The sequence below is a fragment of the Centruroides sculpturatus genome, unplaced genomic scaffold, assembly GCF_000671375.1.
Source record: "Centruroides sculpturatus isolate CEXI.00-Female unplaced genomic scaffold, Cexi_2.0 scaffold291, whole genome shotgun sequence".
NCBI classification, from domain to species: Eukaryota; Metazoa; Arthropoda; class Arachnida; order Scorpiones; family Buthidae; genus Centruroides; species Centruroides sculpturatus.
This window is the reverse complement of record NW_019384514.1, coordinates 483,568-510,915: the sequence shown is the minus strand read 5'-3', so window position 1 is coordinate 510,915 and position 27,348 is coordinate 483,568. Positions and strand designations below refer to the sequence as shown.

The 27,348-nt window shown below is 28.1% G+C and overlaps 1 protein-coding gene across 1 annotated transcript; it reads left to right on the top strand.

The window, feature by feature from the left end:
* LOC111622521 (suppressor of fused homolog) lies at positions 1–26,937 on the top strand. Its single transcript, XM_023364923.1, has 11 exons — positions 1–197; positions 12,012–12,146; positions 15,578–15,714; positions 15,866–16,008; positions 16,096–16,254; positions 21,354–21,513; positions 21,985–22,096; positions 22,166–22,321; positions 22,392–22,530; positions 24,230–24,298; positions 24,985–26,937. The coding sequence occupies exons 1-11, from the start codon at positions 31–33 to the stop codon at positions 25,054–25,056; spliced, it is 1,449 nt and encodes a 482-aa protein (XP_023220691.1). The 5' UTR covers positions 1–30; the 3' UTR covers positions 25,057–26,937.
* The last annotated feature ends 411 nt before the right edge of the window (positions 26,938–27,348 follow it).

The following is a 27,348-nucleotide window of genomic DNA, read 5'->3' as shown; positions in this document are numbered from 1 at the left end:
TTTTGCGGTTATGTATTATAGGTTAACAAAATGGATGTTGTAGGAGGAAGCGAATTGGGAATGCATTTTAATAGGAATTTAAGGTTTAATCCTCTTCCTGTAATACCTCCAGGTTTAGAATCTTTATATACAGCATGTAGAAACATATATCCACAACAACCCAATCCTTTACAAGTTACAGCTGTAGTTAAATATTGGTGAGTATTATACATGATATGCCCTACATTATGTATTGTGATAAATATTTGACAACTAATAAAAATCCTGGTAAATAATTACTATCAATAAACATATGAAACAAATTGTTTATCTCTATATAACCAATGCTATTTAAATTTGCAATAAAATCTGAAAGTATTTCAGAAGTTGTGAGTATTAAACTATGGTACTACATGATATATGATCTGGCTAAGTTATGTATACAGTATTTTCAAAAATACACCTGCTCTAAAATTAGGTTATTGAATGGAGAATATTACAAGGATGCATAAGTATCGAAATTTAAAATTTTTAAAAGCTACAGCGGAGTTAGGAATTCTATTTACATGGTTGAGATATCATTTTAAACTGATAGGAATTACTTTTAGTAATTTGTATATATATTATTGTGGTGCTTTTATGTTATGGGTCTGCACATTGTGTTCCGATGTCGCGCCATGCTCTTTCGGGTTGCCAGCTATTGTGTTGCTTATGGACTGATGCAACATATTTAGATTATGATTTAAAATAAGTTTAAATGATAAATGCAATTTTATGCATTAATGCAAAAATTAAAATTTAAGTAAGAAATTTTTGTTTTTATAATGTTAAATTTATCTTGTTAATTTTTTTATATACACTATTGTGTAGGGTGAACAAATGAAAAGTTTACTTGTGAGGATTATACTTAGGGTCTGTTCAAAAAGGCTTACTGGTTCAACTCTTTAGATTGGTATCATTCAAAAAGATAACCTATAAAATTTATGGTGATTTATCGGTTGCTACCAGACTCGCTGAACTTCAAGAGTGGATTAGAGAGTGACTGACCTAATACTGATGAGGTCGTTTACTGCTACCAACCACTTGAGTTGTAAGCATTTCTAAAGACCTCCTTAGTGATGTTGGGAGTTGGTGACAGTGTACCAACTTGTTGTACACCACTGATTTATTTATTTAGAGTTTCAAATGGCCTTTTTTGAATGTGTAATAAATAAATGTTTAAAATTTGAGTATTTTTCAAGATGTACAGCAGGACGTAACTAATGGAATTGCCAAATATATTCTTTATAATTAAATTTATTATTTGATTTACTTATATATTTTCTGACTTATGAGACTATAATTAAAATATAAATTTCTTGCAATGTAATTAGTCTAGAAACTGTAGGGAATGCCAGAAATAAAATTCACACCTTAAAATACGTTACAGTAATAAATTTTAAGGTGATAGTTTTATTTTGTGTGAAATCCGCGATTTTTACACCAATGTCGGAAAAATCTTTGTAAACAACTCTGATGGAAAAAACACTCTTGGTGAGAAGTATATTGGAGGTCACCGATTGCTTTCACAATTAGGTGGGAAAGTTGACACTTAGTTAATCGGAATGCACCGTAAGTATCAACAGAAGTCGATCACGTGACTCCTTTCCCACGAAGAACGTATAAAAGCATGAGCCCCCGGAAGTTCCAGGCGTGCCAAATTACTGTGTGCATCTTGTCTCCATACACCGGACATAGCGACTGAAGGGACATCGCCATATGACAGCCATTTGAACTTCCATCGCCATTCTACAGTTCCTGTACCGACTACGATTCATACAGCCCATTCAATGAATGCATATTTAGTCATATCCTATTAGATGTATTTGTATTTTTGAGCATTGTGAACTCTCTCTCTCTCAGGATAGCCGTTAGAGCTGTTAGAGTGGCCCTTTTGTATAGTGAACTTATATTTAACCACATTTAGCTTCTATATATTGTTATGGCCTCCTGTATCTTAGCTTTAATATTAAAATAAATGTTTGTTTCTTTTGTTAAACCTGTCTCCTGTTGTTGAAAGGACACCTGCCGGCTTACTGACGCACTCCCCACACACTTTTTGCCCTCCTAGCCATCCTACAACCGCAAGATCGAGTTTTACCAACCTTGTGCAGCGTAAATGGTCGGAAGGGATTAACCTCTGACTCCCTGTTTATCTCACAGCTTATTTATAAATTTCTTTAAACAAATCTTTTGTCTTTAAGTAGAAATCATTTTTGATTATAAACTAAACTATGCAGATGTAAAAGATAGTTGTTATGAATAAAAATATCTGACATTTGAAAAAATAGTTTAATGTTATGCTGACAACTGTTTTTGCTGTGATTGAATAATGTATTTTTACAGAGTAAATGATCATTTTAATAAGTTCTTGGAAGTATACAAATATAAAAAGCCTTTATGTATTGAACTTCCATATCAAATATAAAATGTTTGTAATGTAATGTCAGCATCAATATCTTGATACAAAAATGCACTAACATAATTTTTTGGCTATGATGGCCAATTATTGGAAGGAACATTTTAAAGTACTTTTCTGAGTGTTTTATCTGTAGTTTTTATTTTAATTTTTTTTTGTTTGGCATGATTTGTCACTGCTCTATGACATTGTGTATAGACTATACATTGGTTTAAGGATTACTATGAAATCCTAATATTTTTATTTTATATCTGAATAAACTTAATGAATTTTCAGCATTTTATACAAAAGACATCATTAAAGATTTTTCATTAAGTAAATAAATGGCTTAAGATTAATGTTATCAAAACTGTATACTGAAAATGTTTTATATAAATTTATATTTATTGAATCAGATGTAATAGTATGGAACAAGATGATAATCTTATGTTTGGTTTCTATTATTAAAAATAACAAAAAAATATACTTAGACTTTATAATTTTTACCAATTATGGCTATGAGAAATCAAAAATAGAATTGCCAGAACATTTGAACTTTTTTGTCATATAATTTAAAATGTTCAATTCTGTTTATGTAACTTTATTGAAAAGATTACAGAGAAGTCAAAATGAAAAGTATTTACTCAAAACACTGAAGTTCATATCTTTGTTATCTTAGAGCTTTCCTAGTATGTAAAATCATCTTCAGGGACATTAAGAATCAAAGTAAAAAATTTGATAAAAATCACATTTTCAAGAATATACCTTATGTTAAAAAGTATTTATGTAAGGAAAAGTTAACGTTACAAAAATTAAAAGTCATTAAAGAGAATTGTTTTCAAATATTATTTTCTAATTCAGTGTTGCTCAAAATGGATGTTTATGGATTATTGCTGATCCAGAAAGACTTTGCATGAGATTCATAGCTATATATGCTATATCCACTCTTTTGGATTTCATTTTATTTTATTATCAATATTACTTTTATTTATTGTATTTTCCTTAAATGTTCATAAATCCTTTTTTCATGCCATTTTATGACTTCTCTGTGCTTATATGAATAATATAATCTTCAAATATAACATTAGTCCTAGCACATTATTTTACCACTTAGAATAGTTTGAAGATCATTACCTTACTTCCAATTAGTTTGCTAAATAAATTCTTATCTAGCCATAATCTGTCTGAATTCTACATCTAAGTTACAATTTGGAGTTATTTCTGCTTTGATTTATATTTCAAGCAAATTAATACTTCAATAAGTTTCTTAATGATTAAATGTGTGCTAATGTAGAGTAATTTACTAATAAAATACTATAGTTATTTATGTATTTAAAGTCTTTCCACAAATATCTGTTTCTCTAGATGTGCATTTTCTCTGAGCTGAGTCAAGAGGAGAAAATTATTCAATTTTTCTTCATTTAAAAGTAATATCAGAATTACTGTATATTAATCAGAATCTTTCATTAAAAAACATATGATTTTTAATGCATATATTACAGTTTGGACTCTTGAACAATATCAAGCTTCTTCTAATCAAAGAGTTCTTTAATTAATTATTCTAAGTTTGGAAAAAATTTTTAAACATATGTCATTACTAATTCACCAATAGCTTTTTATTTTTTTAAATTTTTATTATCATATTTCAAAGGATTATGAAAAATAATGAATTTGAATAAAGAAATGTCAATTTTTCTATTATAGAGAATAAGAACAATGATAATTTTATATAATTTTGTTAAAAAATAAAAACAATAATTTCATCATTTCAATGCATTAAAATATTTTTTAATAAAAGAAAACTATTGATAATATATTGAAATTTAAAAATGTTTTGAACTTCAATAAAAAATACATTTTAATTCTATAATAAGTCTGTTTGAATGCTTTGTAATTAATATATTTTAAAATAGATTAACTATAGTAAAATATGTATTTTGAGTTGCATGTTAGATTAGTCTAAGATATTTGTTTTTGAATTTTATATATTTATTTAATCTTCTAAAACATAATAAATATGATTATTATTTTAAATGAAGTATTTATTTAACAAATTTTTTTAGTGTCTAGAAGTTAGTCTGTTCTGATTTCTATTTAAAGTGTCATTCAGTTGTACTGGAACATTTTTTTTTTTTTTTTGCTTTCAAGCTAAAAAATTTTTCTTTCTTTAACTTTAAAGTATTTTACAGAATGTTTAGATGGTATTAATTTATAATTTATAAATAATTTAACAAACTTTAATATAAATGCTATTAATAATAAATTAACATAAATAGTGACAAACGTATGTAAACTTAAATAGAATTAGAATCATTATCTTTAAATAAAAAACAAATTTATTTCAAATTGATTTGTAAGAGATTTGATAAATAAAATTAGTATTCTGTATTTAAAATGAAGTCAAATGAATTTCAAATAATAACTAGACAGATTAAAAAGTAATTTAATTATCATTAAGTATTTTAAATTAAATTTTATTACTTATTTATTATGATTATGTTAAAGTATGGTATTATTTTAGTATTTGGGTCACACTGGAAAATGTTAAAAAATTGCCAACCATTTTGTCAGTTTTAAATTTTTTTGCCATTCCAAATTATTTATTGCCATCGGTTTTACTAATTAATTAATGCGGGTTCTGATAGATATCCTTATAAGTTTGGAGTCTAGAAAGCAAAAGTAACATGATAAGTTGTCACTTAGAAATTCAGAATTATTGAATAATTTTAAATAACACATTTGATCACAATGATATACAGGTTCTGTCATGTCAAGATTTGTATACCTTAGACCAGTGGTTCCCAATTAGTGGTACGCGTACTTCCAGGGGTACGCGAAATTGCATGAAGGGGTACGTGCGGCAATTTAAAATCGGTCGATTTAAAATTTAAATGCACAAGATGAAGCAAATAAAAAAAATAATGGGTGGACCGTCAAAAATTCGGAAATTTATAACATGATGTCGAATGCTCAAATTCATTTATTTATAACTAAAAAATATTTACTACCATTTTGCACAACATACCTCTGCAAGAGAGGATTTTCGGCCATGACAAACATGAAAACTAAACATCGTCACCAACTTCGACTCGAACATGACTCTAGACTGAAGCTGACCAAAAAGCAACCAGATTTTACAAAGTTGTGCAAAGAAAATCGTGCACATTTGTCACATTAAAATTAAATAATCTTATGTTATTTTCATTATTATTACAATTGTATTTTATAGATAATAAATGTAAAAAAAATTATTCTATTTATCACTACCTGTCTAACCACAGCTTCTCCCGCATTATATCGAATTTTCTCGTGAGAATAAGATATTTTCTCGCAGTAAAATGTAGCCTATGTCCATCTCCAATATGTAAGCTATCTCTGTGCCCAATTTTATTTAAAACTGTTCAGCGGTTTAGATGTGAAAAGGTAACAGACAGACAGAATTACCTTCGAATTTATAATATTAGTATGAATTAATATGAATTTCTGCTATAAGGGGTACGCGAGTTTGAGCTGTTTCTTGAAGTGGTACGCAGGAAAAACTAATTGGGAACCACTGCCTTAGACTACTGAAAAAAAGATCAAAATGAAAAAAAATATCATCCCAAAAAATTCCCAGTCTGAAATGCTGTGTGTCATTGCATGAAAACTGCCTTTGGTTCTCATTGTCACTTCCTGCTTTCCTGTCTGAACGTGCTATGTGATATTGTGACATCACTAACGTGTGGTGCATGGGACTCCCATCACTTAGGAGCTCAACATTCTGCTGTTTTTCCTGAAGTGTTCTTTGTGATACAATTTCATGTTGAATGTTGAAATAAGCAGACATCACTTTAATAAAAATATTGCCAAGTGGCAATTTTGACTCTATGCAATGTGACTACTGAATAGTGTTTATTTAAATTGTATTATAAATTGTTTATTTTATGAACTTTATGAACAATAACCAACTTTGGAAAAATTTCCATTTATATAGTGTACTTAGACATTTCCCAAGCTTTTGATTTAGTTATACCAAATGAATTGCTAAAAACCTTACATAAAGGAAATGGTGCTGATATCAATGTGAAGAATAAAGATAGGAAGACCCCTTTTGAAATAGCATTTAAATATAATCAAACAGAGGTAGTAAACTTCCTTGCAACAGCAAAGGATAAGAATGATAACACAGCGTTACATTGTAAACTCAACTATAATAGCCTAGTTAAATAACTATTACCTTTTGCATACCTACAAAAACACAAATAAATGATAGACCTATACTTCAACAACTTTTCTCCCCATATGGGAATACAACAGGAATTTATCCTCAATAATTTGTTCTTTATATCCTACATAAATAAAATTTTTGATCAGTTTTCCTTACCATAATGTGTGGAAGACATTAAGACTATTAAGTGGCCCAAATATTGTATAAAAAGTTGTATAAAACAACCTAAATATATTGAATTCTAAACTACTACTACACCTAAATCTCTCAATCAACTTCTGTAAAACCATTATTGTTTTTTGTCCCAATCAGGACCCAACTCAACTTTACCTTTACCTTTAATCATGACCTCATTCTTGTCAACAGTATCAAAGACCTTGGTATTCATTTCTATTAAATTAACCATCAAACATCACATTGACAACATTGTTAAAGATTTGGTCATATGCAGGGGAATCGCATAAGATAATTGCCAATACATTTTCTCTAAAACAGTCTTATACACAGTCTCCTTTACTAACTTCCAATCATTAATTGATTATTGACTTCGAATCTAGTCCTTGATTTCTAATACCCAAAAAAATATTAAGGAAATTTCTAAAGCATCTGCTTCTAAACAAATTACCAAATTTACCATGAATAGACTGTCCTGGCTAGGGATTGCAATTGCTGGATCCAGCACATTCTTCGGCCTGCTGGATCTGCAAATACTCAATTAACTTTCTAAATAATGGTGCAAAAGTTTATGTTGTCGGCGTTGCCACTTTGCTATGTGTGCTATCACTCGGTGGCGAGAGTGATGTTGCTGTTCATTGCGGCATGCGCTACACCCCTCTCTACAATGCACTGCCAGCCCTTTTACCTCCACTGATCTATTTGCCAGTTAACTTTCCACTCTCGCTAAATAAAGTGTCTTCGTGCTAAATAAAATAACTAACTCCTCTCCTAGTCCTAGTGCTTAATTCTAATTTACGGTCAGTTGTGACGTCAATGAATCACATGACGGAACGATCACAGTTTAAGACTATGGGGAAATGCAGCCTTGCGGCTCGCTTCACTTGTCACTTTGGCTGCGAGACTATGTGCTGCTTTTGCGGCTTGTCCTGAAACCTAACCTATCCCTCTGGGAGATGACCGTCACTAGCTAATAGAAAACCTTTTATTTCAGCTGAATCAATATTTTACCGGAGATGAAAAATAAGAAAGTTTTCAGAGTTTTTTCTGGTGATTGCGCGATGATCGGGAGTTGCGTCGTTCTCTCTGCTAAGCCTATTGTGTGTTTAACAGGCAGTCCGGCAGATGTTGATGACAACATGCTCGCTATCACTTGCGGTTGGTTAGTAATACGCCATTAAGGAATGAGAAGCCCATCAAAATATAAACATCATTGTTGCCACTGACGGATCAAAAACCACCAACACCGTGACTGTGGCTTTCGTTAACTTAAAAAACAACATCATGGCCCACTTCTCTCTCCACCCTGAGGCCTACACTTGACAACAGAATACAACTTCTAAAAAAATCACCAATCAAAGATGATATGTTTTTGCAAAAATATGTAAAAGAAGCGAAGGGCAAAGAATTGAGTTTGATTCTTGACTGCCGCACCAGGTGGAACAGTCTCCTCAGCATGATGGAATGTTTCTACAGTGTAAAAGTTTGCATCGATAAAGCCTTAATAGACACTGGCTCAGACACTAAATTCTCCACTGACGAGTGGTCACTAATCAATGAGTTGATCACCAGTCTTCAACTAGTTAACTACTAGACTATTACTAATTACTTACTCACTACTTTACTAACACTAATAATTAAATTACTTATAAATAACTACAGACTGATATGTAGAGCCTATATAAGAAAACTGGTAAGACTGATAGCCACTTAGCCACTGATTATCTGTCCTTACATTATTATTATATAATATATTAATATAAATTAATTAGTAGAATTACCTTTCCTATTATTTAACTTAAAGATTACATTATAATTATAATCTAACTAAACATTTAAAGTTAATTATCTCTATCTCAAGTGTTAAACCAAACCAAAAAAAAACGTATAAGAAGTTTTACTGATTTATAGTGACTTCAGGGACGAACAGATCCTCAATAAAGTGTTATTTTAAATTTTAATTATTTTGGAATTCACTCATCTAACTTTGATCATTTTATCAAAAGTTAGGCTAAAATCCATAAAAATTGTTTCCCATGGATTTGCTTCCTTGTTGAGGATGATCTATCTAGTCATTAGTGTGTCATCCAGAACTTTTGATAAATTTCCAGTATTGGATGCCAGGCCGTTAACAACAGACTCCTGACCTCATGGAAAAACCCAGAAGCAACCCAAATAACAAGGGAAAGCAGTGACAAATCAAGTCAGTCATCCTCCCAAGTTTACCTCCCCAAGAGTTATTATCGTGCCAAATACTGTACCTCCACCAACCTTATCTTAAGGATATCGTACACACCTAAGTGCCTCAACACCAGTTGGATACCTCTCTCTGGAGCTGCTCCTGTTACCAGACACTCTAAATATCCAGAAAAATTTCATTGAATCTTGAACATTCCATTGACGGTGTGTCCAGTCATTGATCTTCGACTCAGTTATAAGGTATTTATCCACGCATGAGTCATTTGTAAACTCTCTCTCTCTCATGACAGTTAAATTTAAGAAAATAGGGATATGCATAAATCCAAGAACATATATCGTGTACTCCTGCCCACTAAAATAAATTTGTTATTGTTTATAAATCTGGAATCCGAGTGAATCACTTCCTCGTTTCTCTCTCCTCACCTCTACTCTGAATCCAACCACCTACCTGTGACCACTCGCGTGACATAAAGTTGCGATCTCCAAGTCCTGAGAGACTCGGTGGTGTCACATCCTGATGCGGTGTTGAAGAGACACCGACTCTATGGTCACAGCAACCAGTCTAAATAATAAAAGTTTGTTAAGTATTTTTTTAAAAATGTTTTATTTCTTTAAAAAAAAAAAGCCATAAATTGCTGGATAGATAGATAGATAACACTCTATTGCACCAAAAGTACATCCGTGCTGGATCCAGCTGGAATGATGTTGGTCCAGCAAAAACCCAGCTGGATTGAAAACACTGTTGGATTGCAATCCCTAGTTCTGACATTGTTTTTCCATATCTAGGCTTCCTGTGTTTAGAAGATTAAGTTGTAAACTTTGGCAGAATCCTTGCTTACAAATTTTTTAATTGTTTTATTTTCCCTTTTTATTTTAATATCCTAATATCTCATCTTTTGTTTTTATCTTCCATTTTTTAGACTTAATAGCCCAAAAATCATCTTTTTTTACATTTATCAAAAAACACTGATAGAGTTAAAAGGAATTTTATAAGAATGACCTATTATATTTAGACTTTGGTAAATTTAAACAGTAGTGTAGAAAAATACAATATGTATTAGAATTCATTATTAATGTTGTTTTATTTTAATGTTTTTATTTTGGGATAGTTTGGAAAGGTTCATATTGCCTAAATGTCATCTCCTTTCTAATACTTTGTAGATAAAGTATACGGGTTCTGATGCTAAAAGAAATGTTAACAGTTTGATGTTTAATATTTTATTATTTATTTAATATTGTGTGATAGCACAAATATTGAAATATTAATTGAGTTAAAGTGCAAGAAACACTAATAATATATGTAAATGAAGTTTACTAATTAACTTTTAAATTGATAAGGAAAGTGAAAATACTGTGAGAAAAAGCAGGGATCTACAGAATTCCTATTGTTAACATAGAAGTAAGCAAAAGTTTGAAGAAATAAGGATTACTGAGAATACCAAACATACAAAATTACTAAATATAGATATATAGTTAAGAAAAAAAAGTTAGTTTGTAGAATTTTTCTCTGGAATGAGATAATGTTATTTGTAACTTTTATACAAAATCATAAATTTTTATTTTAGTTATTCAATAATATATTGAATATATTAACTTAAATTTGTTATCAGAAGTACTGTATAAAAATAGTTGAACATTAATATGAAAAAAAGAAGAGATTTTACTCTATAATATAGTTTAAAAAATGAGAGGGAAAAGTCTTTTGTGATGTTTTATGAATTTGTCTTGATAATTTTAAACTTATAATACATTAGATAAAATAATTTCAACTAACAGGTTTGTTATTTTAACTTAAATCTTTTGTGACCAGAGGGTTGGCACCTCTTTGATGTCATGTCTCTACTGTGTCCCATCTTCCAGACACAGAAGTTGCGATGGCTGTTTAATTTCATTCGAATTTGTTACATGAGTAGTTGCATGCATAGATGATTGAATTTGGGATTGAGGAGTGTGAGACAGCATGTTGGAAACAAGACACTTGGATACTAGGTTAACAAAACAAATACCATTTATTTTTTGTTATATGATCTACATGCTAACAGTAGCAAACAAATAGATATTAGATACTAGAGAGATATCGAAGCATTCGTGAAAGAGAGAGTTTACATGAAATCGCATGTTGTTATAAATACTTGGAGATAGAACTTTGTGTATGGGATGATCATTCCATTGGCAGAAAGGTTGACAATCAAGATCCAGCACTATGGGGACAGTGCGAAGAAAGCGTTGAAATTTCTTGTCCTGGAGTGAATGATATTCCTTTATTGGAGATTCCTTTTTCAGAAGAGATGATGATATTCCTTAGTACTTTCCGGTTTGCAGGGTGCCAGTCAATTGATGCAATCCAACTCGCATGTATTAAATTGATAATTAGTTCAGAGAGGATTTCCCAAAATGGGTAGGTTAGGTTTAGGTTTTGGGTTTAGGTTAGAGTTAGATCACATCAATTGACTGTCACCCTGCTAATCAATAAGTACCTATTCCTCTATTGGAAGAAGTGATGATTGGACTATCTCATTGGAGGAGTAGGCAGTGACTTAACTATTGAGGAACTGGTGACAACTGCCTGAACTGGCTGCTATTCATCATATTAAAACTGTAAAACATGGCCAGGAGGGCAGAAGGTTGCAGGAAAGCATCTCTGTCAGTGTTGAGAACACGTAAGATGAGACGTTCTCAGGTAGAAAAGTTGATAATTATCACTGCTGACAATATCATATTGAATAACTTTTCCCTTTTTGTTGTTTAAACTTTTGTTCATGAAGCCCGAGTTCTCACACTTTTATACTCTGTTTATAGCTTTTCTTTGAATTGAGTAACTTTATTATTCAAGTGTTATTGTATAAAATGCTTTTATTTGTAAGTTATAAAATTATTTTTTTTTTTTATAAAACTTCAATCATTTATGTAATATTTTTGAAAAATACTTTAAAATTATTAATTTTATTTGCTTTATATAATTATTTAGTATTTTTTGGTTATTTATTTATTTAAACATATTTCAAATTATTTCAGGTTGGGTGGACCTGATCCTTTAGATTACATTAGTATGTATGCAAACCCAGGGATTCCAGACAAAGGAATAAAACCACATTGGCATTATATTAGTTTTGGGTTGTCTGATCTTTATGGAGATGGAAGAGTTCATGAGTTTGTAAAATTTTAATTTATTCCAAAAATTATTTAATATAAATTATAAGCTATTACTGAAACTAATATCCAATCTTTTGAAACTTGGCTATATTGTTATTTATTGGAGAGCTTAATAAAAAGACAGCATAACAATGTTATGAGTACTTTCAAGTTTCTTGGTTTATCTTTAGAGATATATATGCATAAATTAACACTAAAAATTTGATTAAATTTGAAAAAGTTTAATGTTTAAACTATAGAATTTGGAGAAAACAGTGTTCCGAGTACTTGAACCAAAAGTCTTGAAAGTACTGAGGACATTGTTTTGCTGTTTTTTTTATTACTAACATTAAGCTTTCCAATAAAGAAGAATATAGTTCTTTACATTTTATATAGCTTAAAATAAGTTATTGCAATAAATTTAAATTATTGTTCTTACTTTACTTCCATAAAACTTAAAGAATTAGAATATTTTTCATTTGAATAAATTTTTAAAGTTAAGCAAGGAAACAATTTTTCCTAAATTTTAATAAGTGATTATAATTTAAAATAATATGAAAATTTTTCACAATTTTAATTATTTTTATTAACCAATAAATGTAAGATAAACAAATATGACATATGAGAATATTTTGCATATTAAGAATGACTGAGTGACAAACTGGATTCTGTTTTACAAAGTAGCAATACCTTGATTTTTCAGCAACAAAAATTTTCTTTTAATAGCATATATTAATGTGTTTGGTTATTTTAAATGATCTTCGTGCACTCTCAAAAATAATAGATCATCGTATTTAGAACATATAACACAGAATGCATGGTTTATAATTACAAATGAAAGGACATAAATTTTCCAAACTTTCAAACTCCACTATTACAGAATTTTTAGAATGTAAAAGTTTTAAACTGACAGTTATAGGGAAAAAAGAAAAACAAACACATTTATATTAACATAAATATATAAAGATTACATCANTAAAGTTAAGCAAGGAAACAATTTTTCCTAAATTTTAATAAGTGATTATAATTTAAAATAATATGAAAATTTTTCACAATTTTAATTATTTTTATTAACCAATAAATGTAAGATAAACAAATATGACATATGAGAATATTTTGCATATTAAGAATGACTGAGTGACAAACTGGATTCTGTTTTACAAAGTAGCAATACCTTGATTTTTCAGCAACAAAAATTTTCTTTTAATAGCATATATTAATGTGTTTGGTTATTTTAAATGATCTTCGTGCACTCTCAAAAATAATAGATCATCGTATTTAGAACATATAACACAGAATGCATGGTTTATAATTACAAATGAAAGGACATAAATTTTCCAAACTTTCAAACTCCACTATTACAGAATTTTTAGAATGTAAAAGTTTTAAACTGACAGTTATAGGGAAAAAAGAAAAACAAACACATTTATATTAACATAAATATATAAAGATTACATCAATATATTTTTAATCCATAATCATAATATAAATTTAATAGCATTAACAAGTATAGACATACATGGCTGCTGCTCATTGGTTAAGCATCTCATATAGGCCATGTTTCTTTATGTAGTGAGTGTGTAGCAAAAATGACGTCATGAACAGCTATCACTACATGTTGCTGCATCATAGTTTAGAAACGCTTTCCACTCGAGCAAAACATGGATGCTATAATCTATCCTTTAATTCCAGTTACAGCCGAAAGTAGTTCTTTAGTTAAATAACTACAATATTTAAATAAAGAGATATAAAGAATTGAGCAGTTATCTTTCCACAAATGTGAACAAAGTAAAGAGATAGAAGATACATAGTTATATTTAAAATATAGTATTTTCTTATTCTTTAGATAATTTTCAGGGTCATTTTATAAAATTTAATCCTTCTTAATCTTTCCATAATATTTTTATTAACAGTCACTTTGATTTTTTATTTTTACAGGGTAATATTGTATTATACACACAAGTGTCCATTTTGCTTTACACGTGTAGTGGACGTAAAAGCTGCTTTATCTTCGCTGCAGCGACCTCTTGCAGCAAACGTTTAGAAACGGTTCGCGACATTTCAGCGCTGCGTTTAGAAACGGGTTTCAGAGTGTTTGCTGTAAAGTGCTTTTCGAGCGCTGCATAAAGAAACGCAGACATAATGATTTCCATATGTCTGAAGTAGTTTCTTCATCTTAGAAGTTCATACACTTAGCTTGTCTAGCTGATTTATTTTCTAACACAGTGTTTCTCAACCTCTAACAAATTGTTGCCTCCTTCAATAAAACCGTTACGTAGTATCTCCCCCTTCACTTTAAAATTCCAATGCCAAGGGCCAAGGCTAACGCCAAATTCGTACTGCATCAAATAGATTAGTGACTAGTATTTATTATTAGTATTATTTGTTTAATTATTGTACGATATAACAAATAAAATATCTAATTATTCTTAATATAATGTTTTACTATATCGCCCAGAAAATTGTTTTTTGCCCCCAAAATATAAATTGTTACTAATCGCCCCTCAACATGGAAAAACGTCCACATGGGGATGATATCGCCCCATTGAGAAACACTGTTCTAACATATCTAAACTTTTTAAATTCCTCATGTTGCACAATGTTTGTAATGTTCTATTGAATATAATGCTATGTTCTATTTAAAGTTTGAAGGCTTGAAAAATTTATGGTCTTTTAATTTTGAATATTTTGACCATGTATTCTGTGTTATAGATTCTAAGTATGATTTATTTTTATTTTGAAATTGTCTGAAGATGGGCATTTAAAATGACAAAAATGTTAATGTAAGTTATTAAAAGAAAATATTTGTTGCTGGAAAATTAATGTGATGATATCTTTTCACATATTAAGTTTGCATATTTAAAATTTTATTTAAATACCTATTGATGAAAATCATAATTATTAATGTTTAGATAATATAAAAAGAGATGTGAAAAGACTCTTATGGAGGAAATATGAATGAAACAGTTATATATTTAAATATATTTTATCATTGTTGTTGACTTTACAATTAAAAATTTTAAAAATGAATTTTAATTGAAATGTATATTTTCATGTAATTTATATGGTACTTTAAAGTATTTTTTAAATTTCATACTGATAATTTTCCTATTCTTGAATAACTCTTATTGTAATCAAAATTAAAACAATGAAATTGATAATATCATAATTAAAATATATTTAATTTTGATTGTTAAAATCTAGTCTGACTGCTTCAGAAAATATTTAAAGTTAAACTCAATACATATTTATTTCTTAGTTAAATATTTTTATCTATTAATAATTGCAAAGTTTACATTTTGTTTTATTGTATTCATTATTGAAGAGATTGGTTTTTTTGTTAAAATTATAATGAAGTGAAAAAGTGTTAAATTTTGGTTATTGCAGTTGTTATGCTTTTTTCTATAGAAAAGAAATGTAAAGTTAATTTTATGGATTTGAAATTTCAGTGTTTCTGGAGCTGATACACCAAGTGGATTTGGATTTGAATTAACTTTTCGCTTACAACGAGAGCCAAAAGAGACCGCTCCACCTACATGGCCTGCTGCTATTATGCAAGCGTTGGCAAAATATGTTTTTCAGTCAGGTATATTTTCAGATGATTAAATTAAAAATGCTTTTTGCTCTTAAAGCATGTTTAGAAACTTTTGTTTTATATTAAAATTTTTATATAATAATTAATTTTAGTGTAACTGTTATATTTCAATTAGTTATTTTAATCTGTCTCCAAAATATAGAAAATACACTATGTGCTGGTGATCATGTTTCCTGGCATTGTTCATTAGACAATAGTGAATCTCGAATTCAACATATGTTAATGACTGAAGATCCTCAACTAGGAACAGTAATGACGCCATTTGGACTTGTTACATTTGTGCAGGTTGCTATTTTTAAATATAAAATAATTAACATATTCTTAAATATGATTGCTCTTCAGAGTTAATTAATTAATTAATGTTATCTGCAGATTGTTGGTGTTTGTTCAGAAGAACTTCAAGCAGCTCAAGGATGGAATGGACCTGGAATTATTGAAGTGATGAAAAGTGTGCCTGGAGCTGGTGGACCATGGTTAATTACAGACATGAGAAGGGGTGAAAATATTTTTGAATTAGATCCAAATGTACAGGTAATAAAATGAATAAATAAATAAATAAATGTTAAAAATAAATAAAGTAAAATAATTTTATTGTATAATTTTAAAATAATATATAGATAGTCTATGGTCAAGATGTTTTTGTTCAAATATATTTGATTAATATGGACAATCTCTATATTACGTTATTATTTTTCATAGTAATGTGATTCCAAATAAGGTTAATCAAACTTTCCGTACAGAACACAAGTAGTAGTGTGTAGTTCATGAAATATATTTATTGCATTAACTAACCTGTACATATATATTTTGTGCAAAAGTTAAACTTCACAATAAGTAAAATATTTTACAGTTATGTCAGAAATTTCAATGATTTAGTTGTAAAACTAAAATGTGTATAAAATTTAATTTTATCCTCCACAAACTGGCTGCATTATATATCATATCATTGAACACATCATCAAGCCTAAATTTTCCACCAGTAACAAAATTAGGGCCAGTATCATACTGTATCCTGTGCATTCATTCTAACTTCCAGAAAAGCGGAACCAAAAAAAAACTTGTATGTTAAGTTGCAATGTGCAGTCACTTCAAAAAGTTAAGAATAATTTAACTTTATCACAAAGTTCCAATCCTTAAATGACAATAACTAGGTAAAATAAAAAATGAAAAAATTAAATAAGGGGATATTTAGCTATCTTTTAGTATATTTTCATTTAAAACAAGTAATTTCTAAATAAAGTGTTAAAAACTCATAAATTTTTACTTAAGTGAATGATGATCAAAAAATTTCGAATGATATGAAATAAATTAATAAATATTGGCCACTTATAAGTAATAGTGCTTGTAACTTACTTCAATTAAGTAAATTTTATCACAATATAATTTGCATATAATATTGTATAAATTAGACTTGAGAGATTGTCACAAAAGCAGAATAAACATCATTGGCAAGAAACCATAATAAGCTTGGATCAAAGAACCAAAATTATTATGAAGAAAATACTAAGCAACAATAAATAGCAAGGAAAGTAAACTGTTTACAGTTTACAGTGCAAAAAATAATTAAAAAATTTGATGAAAATGGAAGTTTAAATGCTGAAAAACTGCTGTTGTAATCCAATATTATTTCAAAAAAGAACAGAAATCAGCACTTAGAAAAATTGTAAAACAAAATAAACATGCAAGCTTGCAATAGAAGTCACAAGAATTGAAGTCTGTAATTGAAAAACCAGTTTCAAAAACAACAGTTTACAATTATTTGAAGAAGTTGGGTTATAAAATGGCCAAACTAAAAAAGAATCCTTGTCTGACAAACGTTCAAAAGAAAAAATTATTGACCTGGGCCAAAAAATGTGTGTTTTACACCTGAACAATGGCAAAAAGTCATCTTTAGTGACAAAAGTATTTTTTGTGTTAATTTAAATAATGGAGGACAAGTTTGACATTTGAAATGTGGAACCAACAATCCAGATTGTTTGCAGTGAGTCATTAAATTTCCTACTGATTTATGGTGTGGGGTTTAATTGACTATAATAGATTTGGAAAATTGTGTTTTCTTAATGAGACAGTAAATGATGTGTATTATGATATTTTAGAATATTTCCTTGCCCCAACAATGGAAGATCATTTTCTAGATGATGATATAATCTTTAAATAGGGTGAAGCTAAACCATATATGCAAAAAAGTCAAAGAATGTTTAACAGAAAAAATTATATTTCTGTTTACTGTCAAAATTTATTTAAAAAGTCAAAGAATAATTTATATCTAAAAAAAAATAAAGCTCTTGAATTGGCTTAAAATTCACCAGACTTGCCTCCAATTGAAAATATTTTGTCAATTTGTAAAAAACAACTGCAAGAATCTAACCCAACCAATAAAAAAGATTTAAAAGAAAAACTTACAAAACTTTCATCTGAAATTGGTCTTGATACAATGTCAATCACTTGTTGATAGTATGCTAAAAAGAATAAAATCTGTAATTCATAATAAAGGAGATATAACTAACTATTAGAATAAAAAAATATATAAAGTTTTCGATTATCATTCACTTAAATTTTGACTTTTTAACACTATTTAGAAATTAATTTTTTTACATGAAAGTGTAGTTAAAAGACCAGATTAAATATCTCCTTATTTAATTTTTTCAAAATTTTTTTATTTCATTTAGTTATTGTCATAGAGTTAACTTAAATTATTCTAAACTTTTCGAACTGGATGTAAGTAGAATAATCACAACACTGGGTTTACAGAGAATTTGTAGCCATGTATCAATGTGTCAAATTTGTCAAGATTATATCTTACAAGGAGACCCTACGGCTTTGGGGAAACGGATTTTGATGATCTTTTGTGTAGAGGTAGTACACCATGTGAGTGTACTACCTGTAAAATACTAAAGTGCAATACTCAAATATAATCAAGAAAAACAAACTTAAAGTTTTTTTTAGCACTTTATATATAAATTATACATACTTTCATTTGAGTGTCCTGTGGCTGAGTGGTAATGATCCTGACTTTTACGCTTGAGTTCCCAGGTTCGATTCTCATGTATACCTTTTTTTTTAACTCATAAATACTTATAATGTATTTATTTATTTACTCACTTATTTATTTCTTATTATTTATTTATTTTAATTTAATTTCTACTATTCCAAGTCTAATATTTTTTTACTTTTGTTGACAATAACGGCACATTCTTGACACCTATGTGTCAACTTTCCCATCTAATTGTTATCACTAATGGTGACCAATCTAATTCTCACTAGGAGCGTTTTTTTTCTATCAGAGTTCTTTTTCACTCACTCTTTAAAGTTCGTTTCTGAATTTTGACTCGAATAGACATATTTGTGCAGTGAAATTTATTTTGAATAATTATTTTATAATTAAAAAAATGTCATCAAGAGAAGTAAGTTCTTCACATTGTGACGAAAAAACTGTTGATGATAACTCTTTATACGGTGATGTTTCGAAACAGCGGCTAAAAGATGGAGTAGTGTATTATGAGAGTTTACTTTTCGACTGTAATTTAATTGCAACATTTATAAATTTTTTTCATTCAACACATCCAATGTATTATTGTATAATTCTGTGCCTATCAGCATAGCATTTTCAGATAGTGTATCAGAAGACGTTATTACAATTAAATTATTTTCGAAAAGTAAACTCTCATAATACACTGCTCCATNGGAGACTCGAGAGACTCTACTATGTCATCCAAATGAAGTAGAACTAATTCTTCTGCATCAAACAAGAAAAGAAAAACTTTATCTTTGGAATGTAAAGTTAACATTGGGTATGTTCGTAAAGTTGAACGAGTTAAGTGAGAATAAAGTCATCGTTATTCCTATTTCGTTAGACTTTTCGAACGATTCGTTACTAATGCGTTTAACTCGTTTGACTTTACGAACGTACCCATTATTAAAGACTTTGATACAAAAATGAAAATTTGTGAATTGGCAAAGAAGTTTGATCTACCAGAATTGTCGGTCAGAACAATTATAAAAGGCAAATAAAAAATTCTCGAAGCTGTGAAAAATGCTCAATCTTTAAATTCAAGCATCATTCGTAAATGTCACAGTATTATCGCTGAGATGGAAACAATGTTAAAATTATGGCGTAATAAGCAAGTAAATGTGAAAATTGTAAAAAAATATAGGCCTAATTTGTTATACATATGTATTATCTAAGATTTTATTAAACATTTTTTCTAAATTATTGTTTTCTTTAGTCTCCAGCCCCAATTAAAAACTATTTGTATGTATTTATATGCGAAATTATACCTCAACTTACGTGAATTTGACTTACACGGTTACCGCTCTGTCCCACCTATTGCGTAAGTTCGGGGTATTACTGTAATTTAATTGCAACATTTATAAATTTTTTTCATTCAACACATCCAATGTATTATTGTATAATTCTGTGCCTATCAGCATAGCATTTTCAGATAGTGTATCAGAAGGCATTATTGCAATTAAATTATTTTCATTTGTCTGATTTCATCATTTTATGGAACATGTTTTTCTCCTAATAACACTTCTCTTTTTTATCCACTATAGTATCGCATTATATGTTAAGATAGTGACAAGTTTTTTTCCATTCACAGTAAATCCTACCTTCCTTCATACTTTTGAATAGGAATATTCCTATTATTTTCTGTGGTGGAAGTAATATTTTTCCTCTCTTGTGGTCCTGAAGAAGCTTGGATATTTGTTGAAGCACATGATATGTTTAGATCTGGAGTAAACTTAATTTTTAAATGCACATGGTATCTTTTGAAACTTAATACTGATTTCAATGTCTTATAACACAGCATATGGTTAACTTTTCCTAGTCCAACAATCATCACTTGGTGGGCCTAGTAATGTAGATTTCAATTCCATGCCTAATAATCTTTTTATCAATTCCTTTTCTCTATTTTTTAAAAAATCTGATGTGCTTCCAAAAAGAATTCTGCCATTTTAAAGTATTGTAATTATGTTAATTATTATCTAAGAATGTTATAATGTACAATAAAACATTGGAAAACTGTACAAGTTTCATATTCACCCATTACAATTTCTCAGTGTGTGCAACTTATGTCACTTGACACACATTTGACTGATACTCAAATTCTTCCTAAACTCACTACAGTTTATATTCATTGTCATACCTCCCACAGCAGCCACAATTCAGCTGCAGATTACTCATGTTACACAATGATGAATAATTTCAACTTTGTGAACTACAGAACACAAAACACCTCTGCTGCAGAGTTACTATTTTCATTTATTGCACTTCCTAGAGATAATAGACGAAGACATTTTAATGTAGATGGGAGATGAAACTCAAACAGTTACTTTATCAATTAGTGTACATTGCTTAATTCTCATACTTCTCCTCAGGTAATAATTAACATAATTAATACAACTTTAAATTATTGTATTCATTTTGGAAGACTGTGTGTATAATTTGTATATAATTATTTTTATATTATTTTATGTAAATTATTATTATTTGTATTACTTATTATTTTTTGTTTATTATTAATTATTATATTATATTTTTGATTTTCTTTACTACAATCATAAAGAAATTATTCATGATTATATTGAAATTTATTAAAATGGCTTTATATTATGAATGGATTATTTAGGAGACAGTAGATAAAGGTATTGAAACAGAAGGATCAAATTTAAGTGGAGTAAGTGCTCGATGCCAATGGTCAGAGAAAAGATCCTTAACTAAAGATTCAATTCGACAAGGAAATATTGAAAGTGATGTAGAGCCTTCCATTCCACAAATTTCAGAACTAGGTAAATCAAATTTATTATCTCTGATATAATTATTAAAAACTGATTTTAAACCAAAACATTAGAAAAAAGACTAATACTTAAAAATCAAAAAATTATTAACTAGAATTGTTTGATATAATAGATTATGCAATTTAACTTCTTGTATTAAATATTTTGAAACGTTTTTCTGTTCTATTAGATATTAAAGTTAAATTTATGAGCAAGATATTATTTATATACAATCATAGTTTAACTTAAAAGATTAATTATTACATATACAAAGGAATAGGTTTATAAATTAAAAATTTAAGATGATAGCATTCTATTTGAACAGCAAAATGTTTCTAAATTTCTTATTACTTTATAAAAAATGTGAGCATAATAGTATGTTTTCTTGTTTTATTGCGATTAATATGAATTTTTTTTATATTAAATATAAAATTATTATTAAAATAAAAACTACAAATTTCATTTTAAAAAATATATTTCTAGAATCAGAACAAATCAAAGCAACACTAAGGAAAGGATTATTAAATACAAAACGTGTCTTACCCCCGATAAAATCAACAAATAGGAATTCAGAAGTATCATCAGTCATTGATCAGTAAGCATTTACAACTACTGTATATCTAAGATTAGCATAAATTTTTAAAATAATGTTTCCAAATTATAGAAATGAAAATAACTCAAGAAAAGAATCGTTTAGTAGTAATGCATGTAGTGAAATGGCTGCTCTAGAAAGTAATGAACTTCTTTCAACGAAGACATTAGAATCAGTGCATTTACAATTTAATTTAGAAGCTGGAACATTATTACCATTAGCCTTAAGGTGACTTTATTTAAATACAAGTAAGATAAATATTAAACAACAAATATTAATTTAAAAGTTTTACTTTTAGGGGAAGACTCAAACATGGTCGCCATTTTACATTTAAAAGTGTGGAAGGGGATGTTGCAATTACTCTTGTTGCTCCAAGTGTAGTTGGTGCTTTTGTTGATGCAGAACATCCATATGCTGCTCATGGACCATGGCTTCAAGTAAGATTTAAATTAAAATGCATGATTACAAATTAAAAGAAATATCAGCAATTTAATGCAAATAATAATTAAAATAACTAGTGTTTAAAATTTAAAGAACTTGTTAAAACTGACTATGATTTTATGTTATCAGCCATATATTGAGGCTGATAATGTAAAGGAGAACTTAATAATACCTATTTACCAAAAGATAATTATAATTTAGTTAAATTATAAATGAAGTTTATATGTTTTGGAACATGCTAATTCTGATAACTGTCAGGATCAAATGCTTTAAATTAAAAATGTTTATTTAGAATTACAGATTGCATGTGTGCTTTAAAAAGTGGGAAGCATGTGATATCATTCAAAAAAGGAGTTTGAATCTACTTATAAAAAGCTTCATGGCCTTTGATTATTATGTTTTTCTCTTCTATCAATGTAACTATCAATTTGACTATTAATGAGGACTTATTCCACCACAATCAAAAAAGTGACCAGATTAGAACTGTATTTTTTAATTAAATCCAAAATGTACATTTTGGGTCTGTTGAACCCTCTTCATCTTTTATTTGTGTGATAAGTCCTCATTAATGGCCAAATGGATAACTATATTGATAGAAGTTGAAATTTACTTTCATATAGATTGGATACTTTGTAGATAAAACAGATAGATGATGATAATTTAAATTAGTATTGCTAAATTATCTGAGAAGTTTATACAGGATGAACAAATGAAAAGTTTCCTTTGACTTTGTGATAATGAAGAGAAGTCAAATACAGTGAAACCTCAGTTTTCCTAAAAGTTATTTGAAAACCACTTTGTTCTAAAACCAAAACATATTTTCCCATAAGAAATAATATAAAATGGATTAATCTGTTTTTGATCCCCAAAACAAAGTATTAATTTTACTTTTTTAGCTTATCTCATGGATAAAAATGCCTACTGTATCTATATCTATAAAAATTAAATGTATATCTATTTTATATATATATATAAAGCAAAAGGTTCCTTCACCGCAACATTCTTTAACACAGGAACGCTAGAAAGCTGACCTCTGTGGACAGTTCTTGCCGAGTAGTTTGTTCAGCAACTGGGGCAAATAGGGCATTCAAAATTTTGTTCATAAACAGAGGCATTCGAAATCTGAGGTTTCACTGTATTGTCTTTAGGTGCATGTAAATTAAATTTTTAAACTAAGTGTTTATTATAACATGTAATAGGGCAATAACAAGCATGGCAAGCTTTTATCATCCTTGCAAGTAAACTTTTCATTTAGTTACTCAGTATGATTAGAAATTTCTTAGATTTTTATAACCAATATCAAGATTTTTAAAGATATATTAAATCTTATTACATTAAATCTTATTATATTAAATCTGTAATAATAATTGATGAGAGTTATTCCTCAACTTTGAGAATCTTTCAATAACCATACGTTGATGATTTAAATTGCTAAACAAAAACTCAAATTTTTTGTTTTAAATATTGTTACATACTAATGAAAATTAGTATGTAACAATATGGTTATTTTTCTATTAAACATTTGATGTATCTTTAATTGTAATTTGTTTTTATTTTGTTAGAAGGGGCATTAAGTAGCAATATTCAATAACCTATTAGTAATGGAACTAATTAAATTTATGAACTATAAATTCAACAAAAATATTTCATAAAATATAGGTTTGTTATTTTAAAAATTGTGAAAATTATTTTCAGATCTTGTTGACAGAAGATACAATTGAACAGATCCTTCAAGATTTAACAGAACTATCACAGCCAGATTCTGTAAGTTTAGCTGATTATTTTATATAGTTTTAATAATAAAAAAAAAATGAAATCAAAATATTATATTAGAATGATAATTCTTTCATTGTTTTTTTAGTAAGTTGAATACAATAAAATTAATATTTTATATTGCAATTCAGTAAAATAAAATTAAATATTTTTATTTTTATTTTGAGAAGAGTAAATTGCTAACATTAAACTGAATAACAACATTTACTTTTTGATATCTGTAATTTGTTTGAGAAAAATCAGTCATTCTTTAGAGAAACATTAACTAGGAGCCTATTTCCTATTATTTTAAGTGGAAAAACTATAATGGAAATATAATTTAATATCAATATTAATGTCAATCACACTTATATACAGGCATTTATGTATTTTACATCCTTATAATATAAACATTACTTTCAGATCACCAAACAGTTGCTTTGTTTGTACTAACACATATAATCAGTATGACATATCGTAAAGATATAATGATATTTATTTGCAAAGGTTTATCAGAAATATATACTGTATTTTAGAACTGCTGTGCCTATTTACTTTTCCCTCTTATATAAATGTAGTTTTATTAATTTTTTTAGTTCAGTTTTATTAATATTTGTTAAATATTAAACTCTCTATAATTAAAATAATACTGTGAATTCTTGAAGTTATCCTAAACTGATTGCTTTTCTTTCTTGCAGCTGGTGTTGCCAAAGACATTTTCATGGCCTGATAAGAAGTTATCAATAACTTTACTTCAGGAAGGTTATTGATGGTTGTCTTCTATTCATTAGTCTACTTTTATAAATTACAATAATGTACAGAAGTATTTATCTTCATATTTTTACATAAGAAAATTGTTACAAAATATGAAGTTTTAAAAGATGAAGTTTTTTTTAATTGTCCAGAAACAATTAAAACTTTCTGCAAAAGAGTATTTGTGCATGGTATAACTTTTGTGCTTGGTTTAAATTCATTCATAATATTGGTTAAGAATTTTAAGACAAAGAAATGAAATTGTTATACAAAATGCAAATGTGATTTTTTAAATCCATGTTTTCTAATTAGCATTATTATAAAGCAACAAATATAAACATCCATTAACCTAATTTTTAGATTAATGTCAAACAATTGCCAGATTACATCAGCTACAATAATGCTACTAATTACTAATTAAATATCAAGTAATTTGGTCTAGAGATAGGCTTTAGTAGTTAATAATTATAATTAAATTATTATTTTAATAATTAATTTAGAAGGTTCTGGAAGAAAAGAATCTGCCTCAAGCAGGACTGCAACTCCTGCTTACCATGTGGGTTCAAGTTCCACTTTGGGCTAATTCTTTTCTTCCAGAATCTTCTAAATTATTAAAATAGTGCCTAATTATAATTAAATTAATAACTCTTGATAAATTTAATAATGCCTACTTCTACTGGATTAATGGATTACTGGACATTTAATTAGTAATTAGTAGCATTATTATTAAACACAGGATGATCAAATGAAAAATCTTACAAGCAGTACAAGGAGTTGGTGGCAGTGAAGGTCAGACTAGAGAATGTTATGAGATGGTCTCGCTTGTTGTATCATCAAGTGTGACTCAGTATTTCTATACTTAACTTCTCATGTTACTTGATCATCCAGTACATGTAATATAGATAAATGAAAAGAGAAAATTATCAATTCCTATCATTAATTGTAAAAAAATAAAGTTACTGTTTGAATAGTATATAATTGATGTTTATTGTATAAAATTTCCATTAAAAAGTTAATTTATAGGCATAGTATTAAATTTATGTTACATGGCTTCAGCAGTTTTATTTACAACATTAAAATAAAATGTCTAATGATTAGTTTCTATTCAAAACTAAAGTATAGTCTTACTTTGTAATTTTACTAAAGTTTTTATTTTTAAATATAAACAAATCTATTAAGCTTTATTAAGCATGCATTTATAGTTAATTATCAATATAAATTACTGTAAAAAAGAAATTTCTCTGTTCAAGAAAAAATTGTATTCAAAGAAAAATATAATTAGTCTTTAATTAAGCACAGTCAAATTCATTGAATAGCTCATTTCACCTGAAATGTTTTAAATTTAAATTAAAAAATTTGTAGTTAAAATTTACAAACCATTCAATGATGATGGTAAATTATTATATAATAGATTATTACACAAAGTTTCCTAGTTCTATTTGTAATATATGTATTTATGAAAAGATTTTATATGGATAAGGATAAAATGAAATTGAATTCTTGAAAATACTTTCTATATTTATTGAAAATATATTTCTTGACATATTTTTAAGCATAAAAAATTTAATATTGTAATTTGGTAACATCCAATGTAACATTTTAAAAACAGAATGTATTTTCACTTTTATAAGAGACCAATATTTTGATGAATGGAAAATTCAAGTATGGCAACTTTGCTTAAAGCATTTTTTTTTATAACTTGAGTGTGATTTGATATTTCGAAGCAAATTCCAGTAACCTGTACATAATGTAATTTTAGATTTAGTTTGTCATTAACTATAATTGCTTATTTTGTATGCATTACTTGCAAGATTGTAAGCATAATATAAATTTTATACTTACGGCATGTCCAGATACTTAATATTTTTAATGTGCCAAAGTTATGTTTTAATAGTAGTTTTCACAATTTTATAAATAAAGTTGTGTAGGATTATTTTTAGTAATGTGTAGTGTGTGTTTTATTAAATTATATCACAAATATTAGATAAATGCAAAATAGTTAAAGTTGGCAATTTACTTTATAATTGCTTGGACACCTTTTTATACTATTCTTGTTTCGTCCATTGATTGACAAGGGAAATTTGAGAAAGTGGATAAATGTATATTTTTAGTTGCAGAGCTCCATAAGAAACAGAAACGGATCAACGATTGATCTTGTTTTCAGTAAGAAGGTAACTCTTAAGTCTTACACATTTGATCTGGTTTATTTCTTCAAAGATTAAATCTTCATCAATCAGGCAGAACATGTTCATATTATCTAGTTACTGTAAATCAACATGCTAATCAGTTTTTTCTATTCCAAATAGAAC

Coding starts and splice junctions, on each gene's coding strand:
- LOC111622521 (XM_023364923.1), top strand. CDS start 31: ATGGATGTTGTAGGAGGAAGCGAATTGGGAATGCATTTTAATAGGAAT. Junction 198..12,011: donor ACAGCTGTAGTTAAATATTG/GTGAGTATTATA, acceptor AAATTATTTCAG/GTTGGGTGGACCTGATCCTT. Junction 22,322..22,391: donor TTATTACCATTAGCCTTAAG/GTGACTTTATTT, acceptor TTTTACTTTTAG/GGGAAGACTCAAACATGGTC.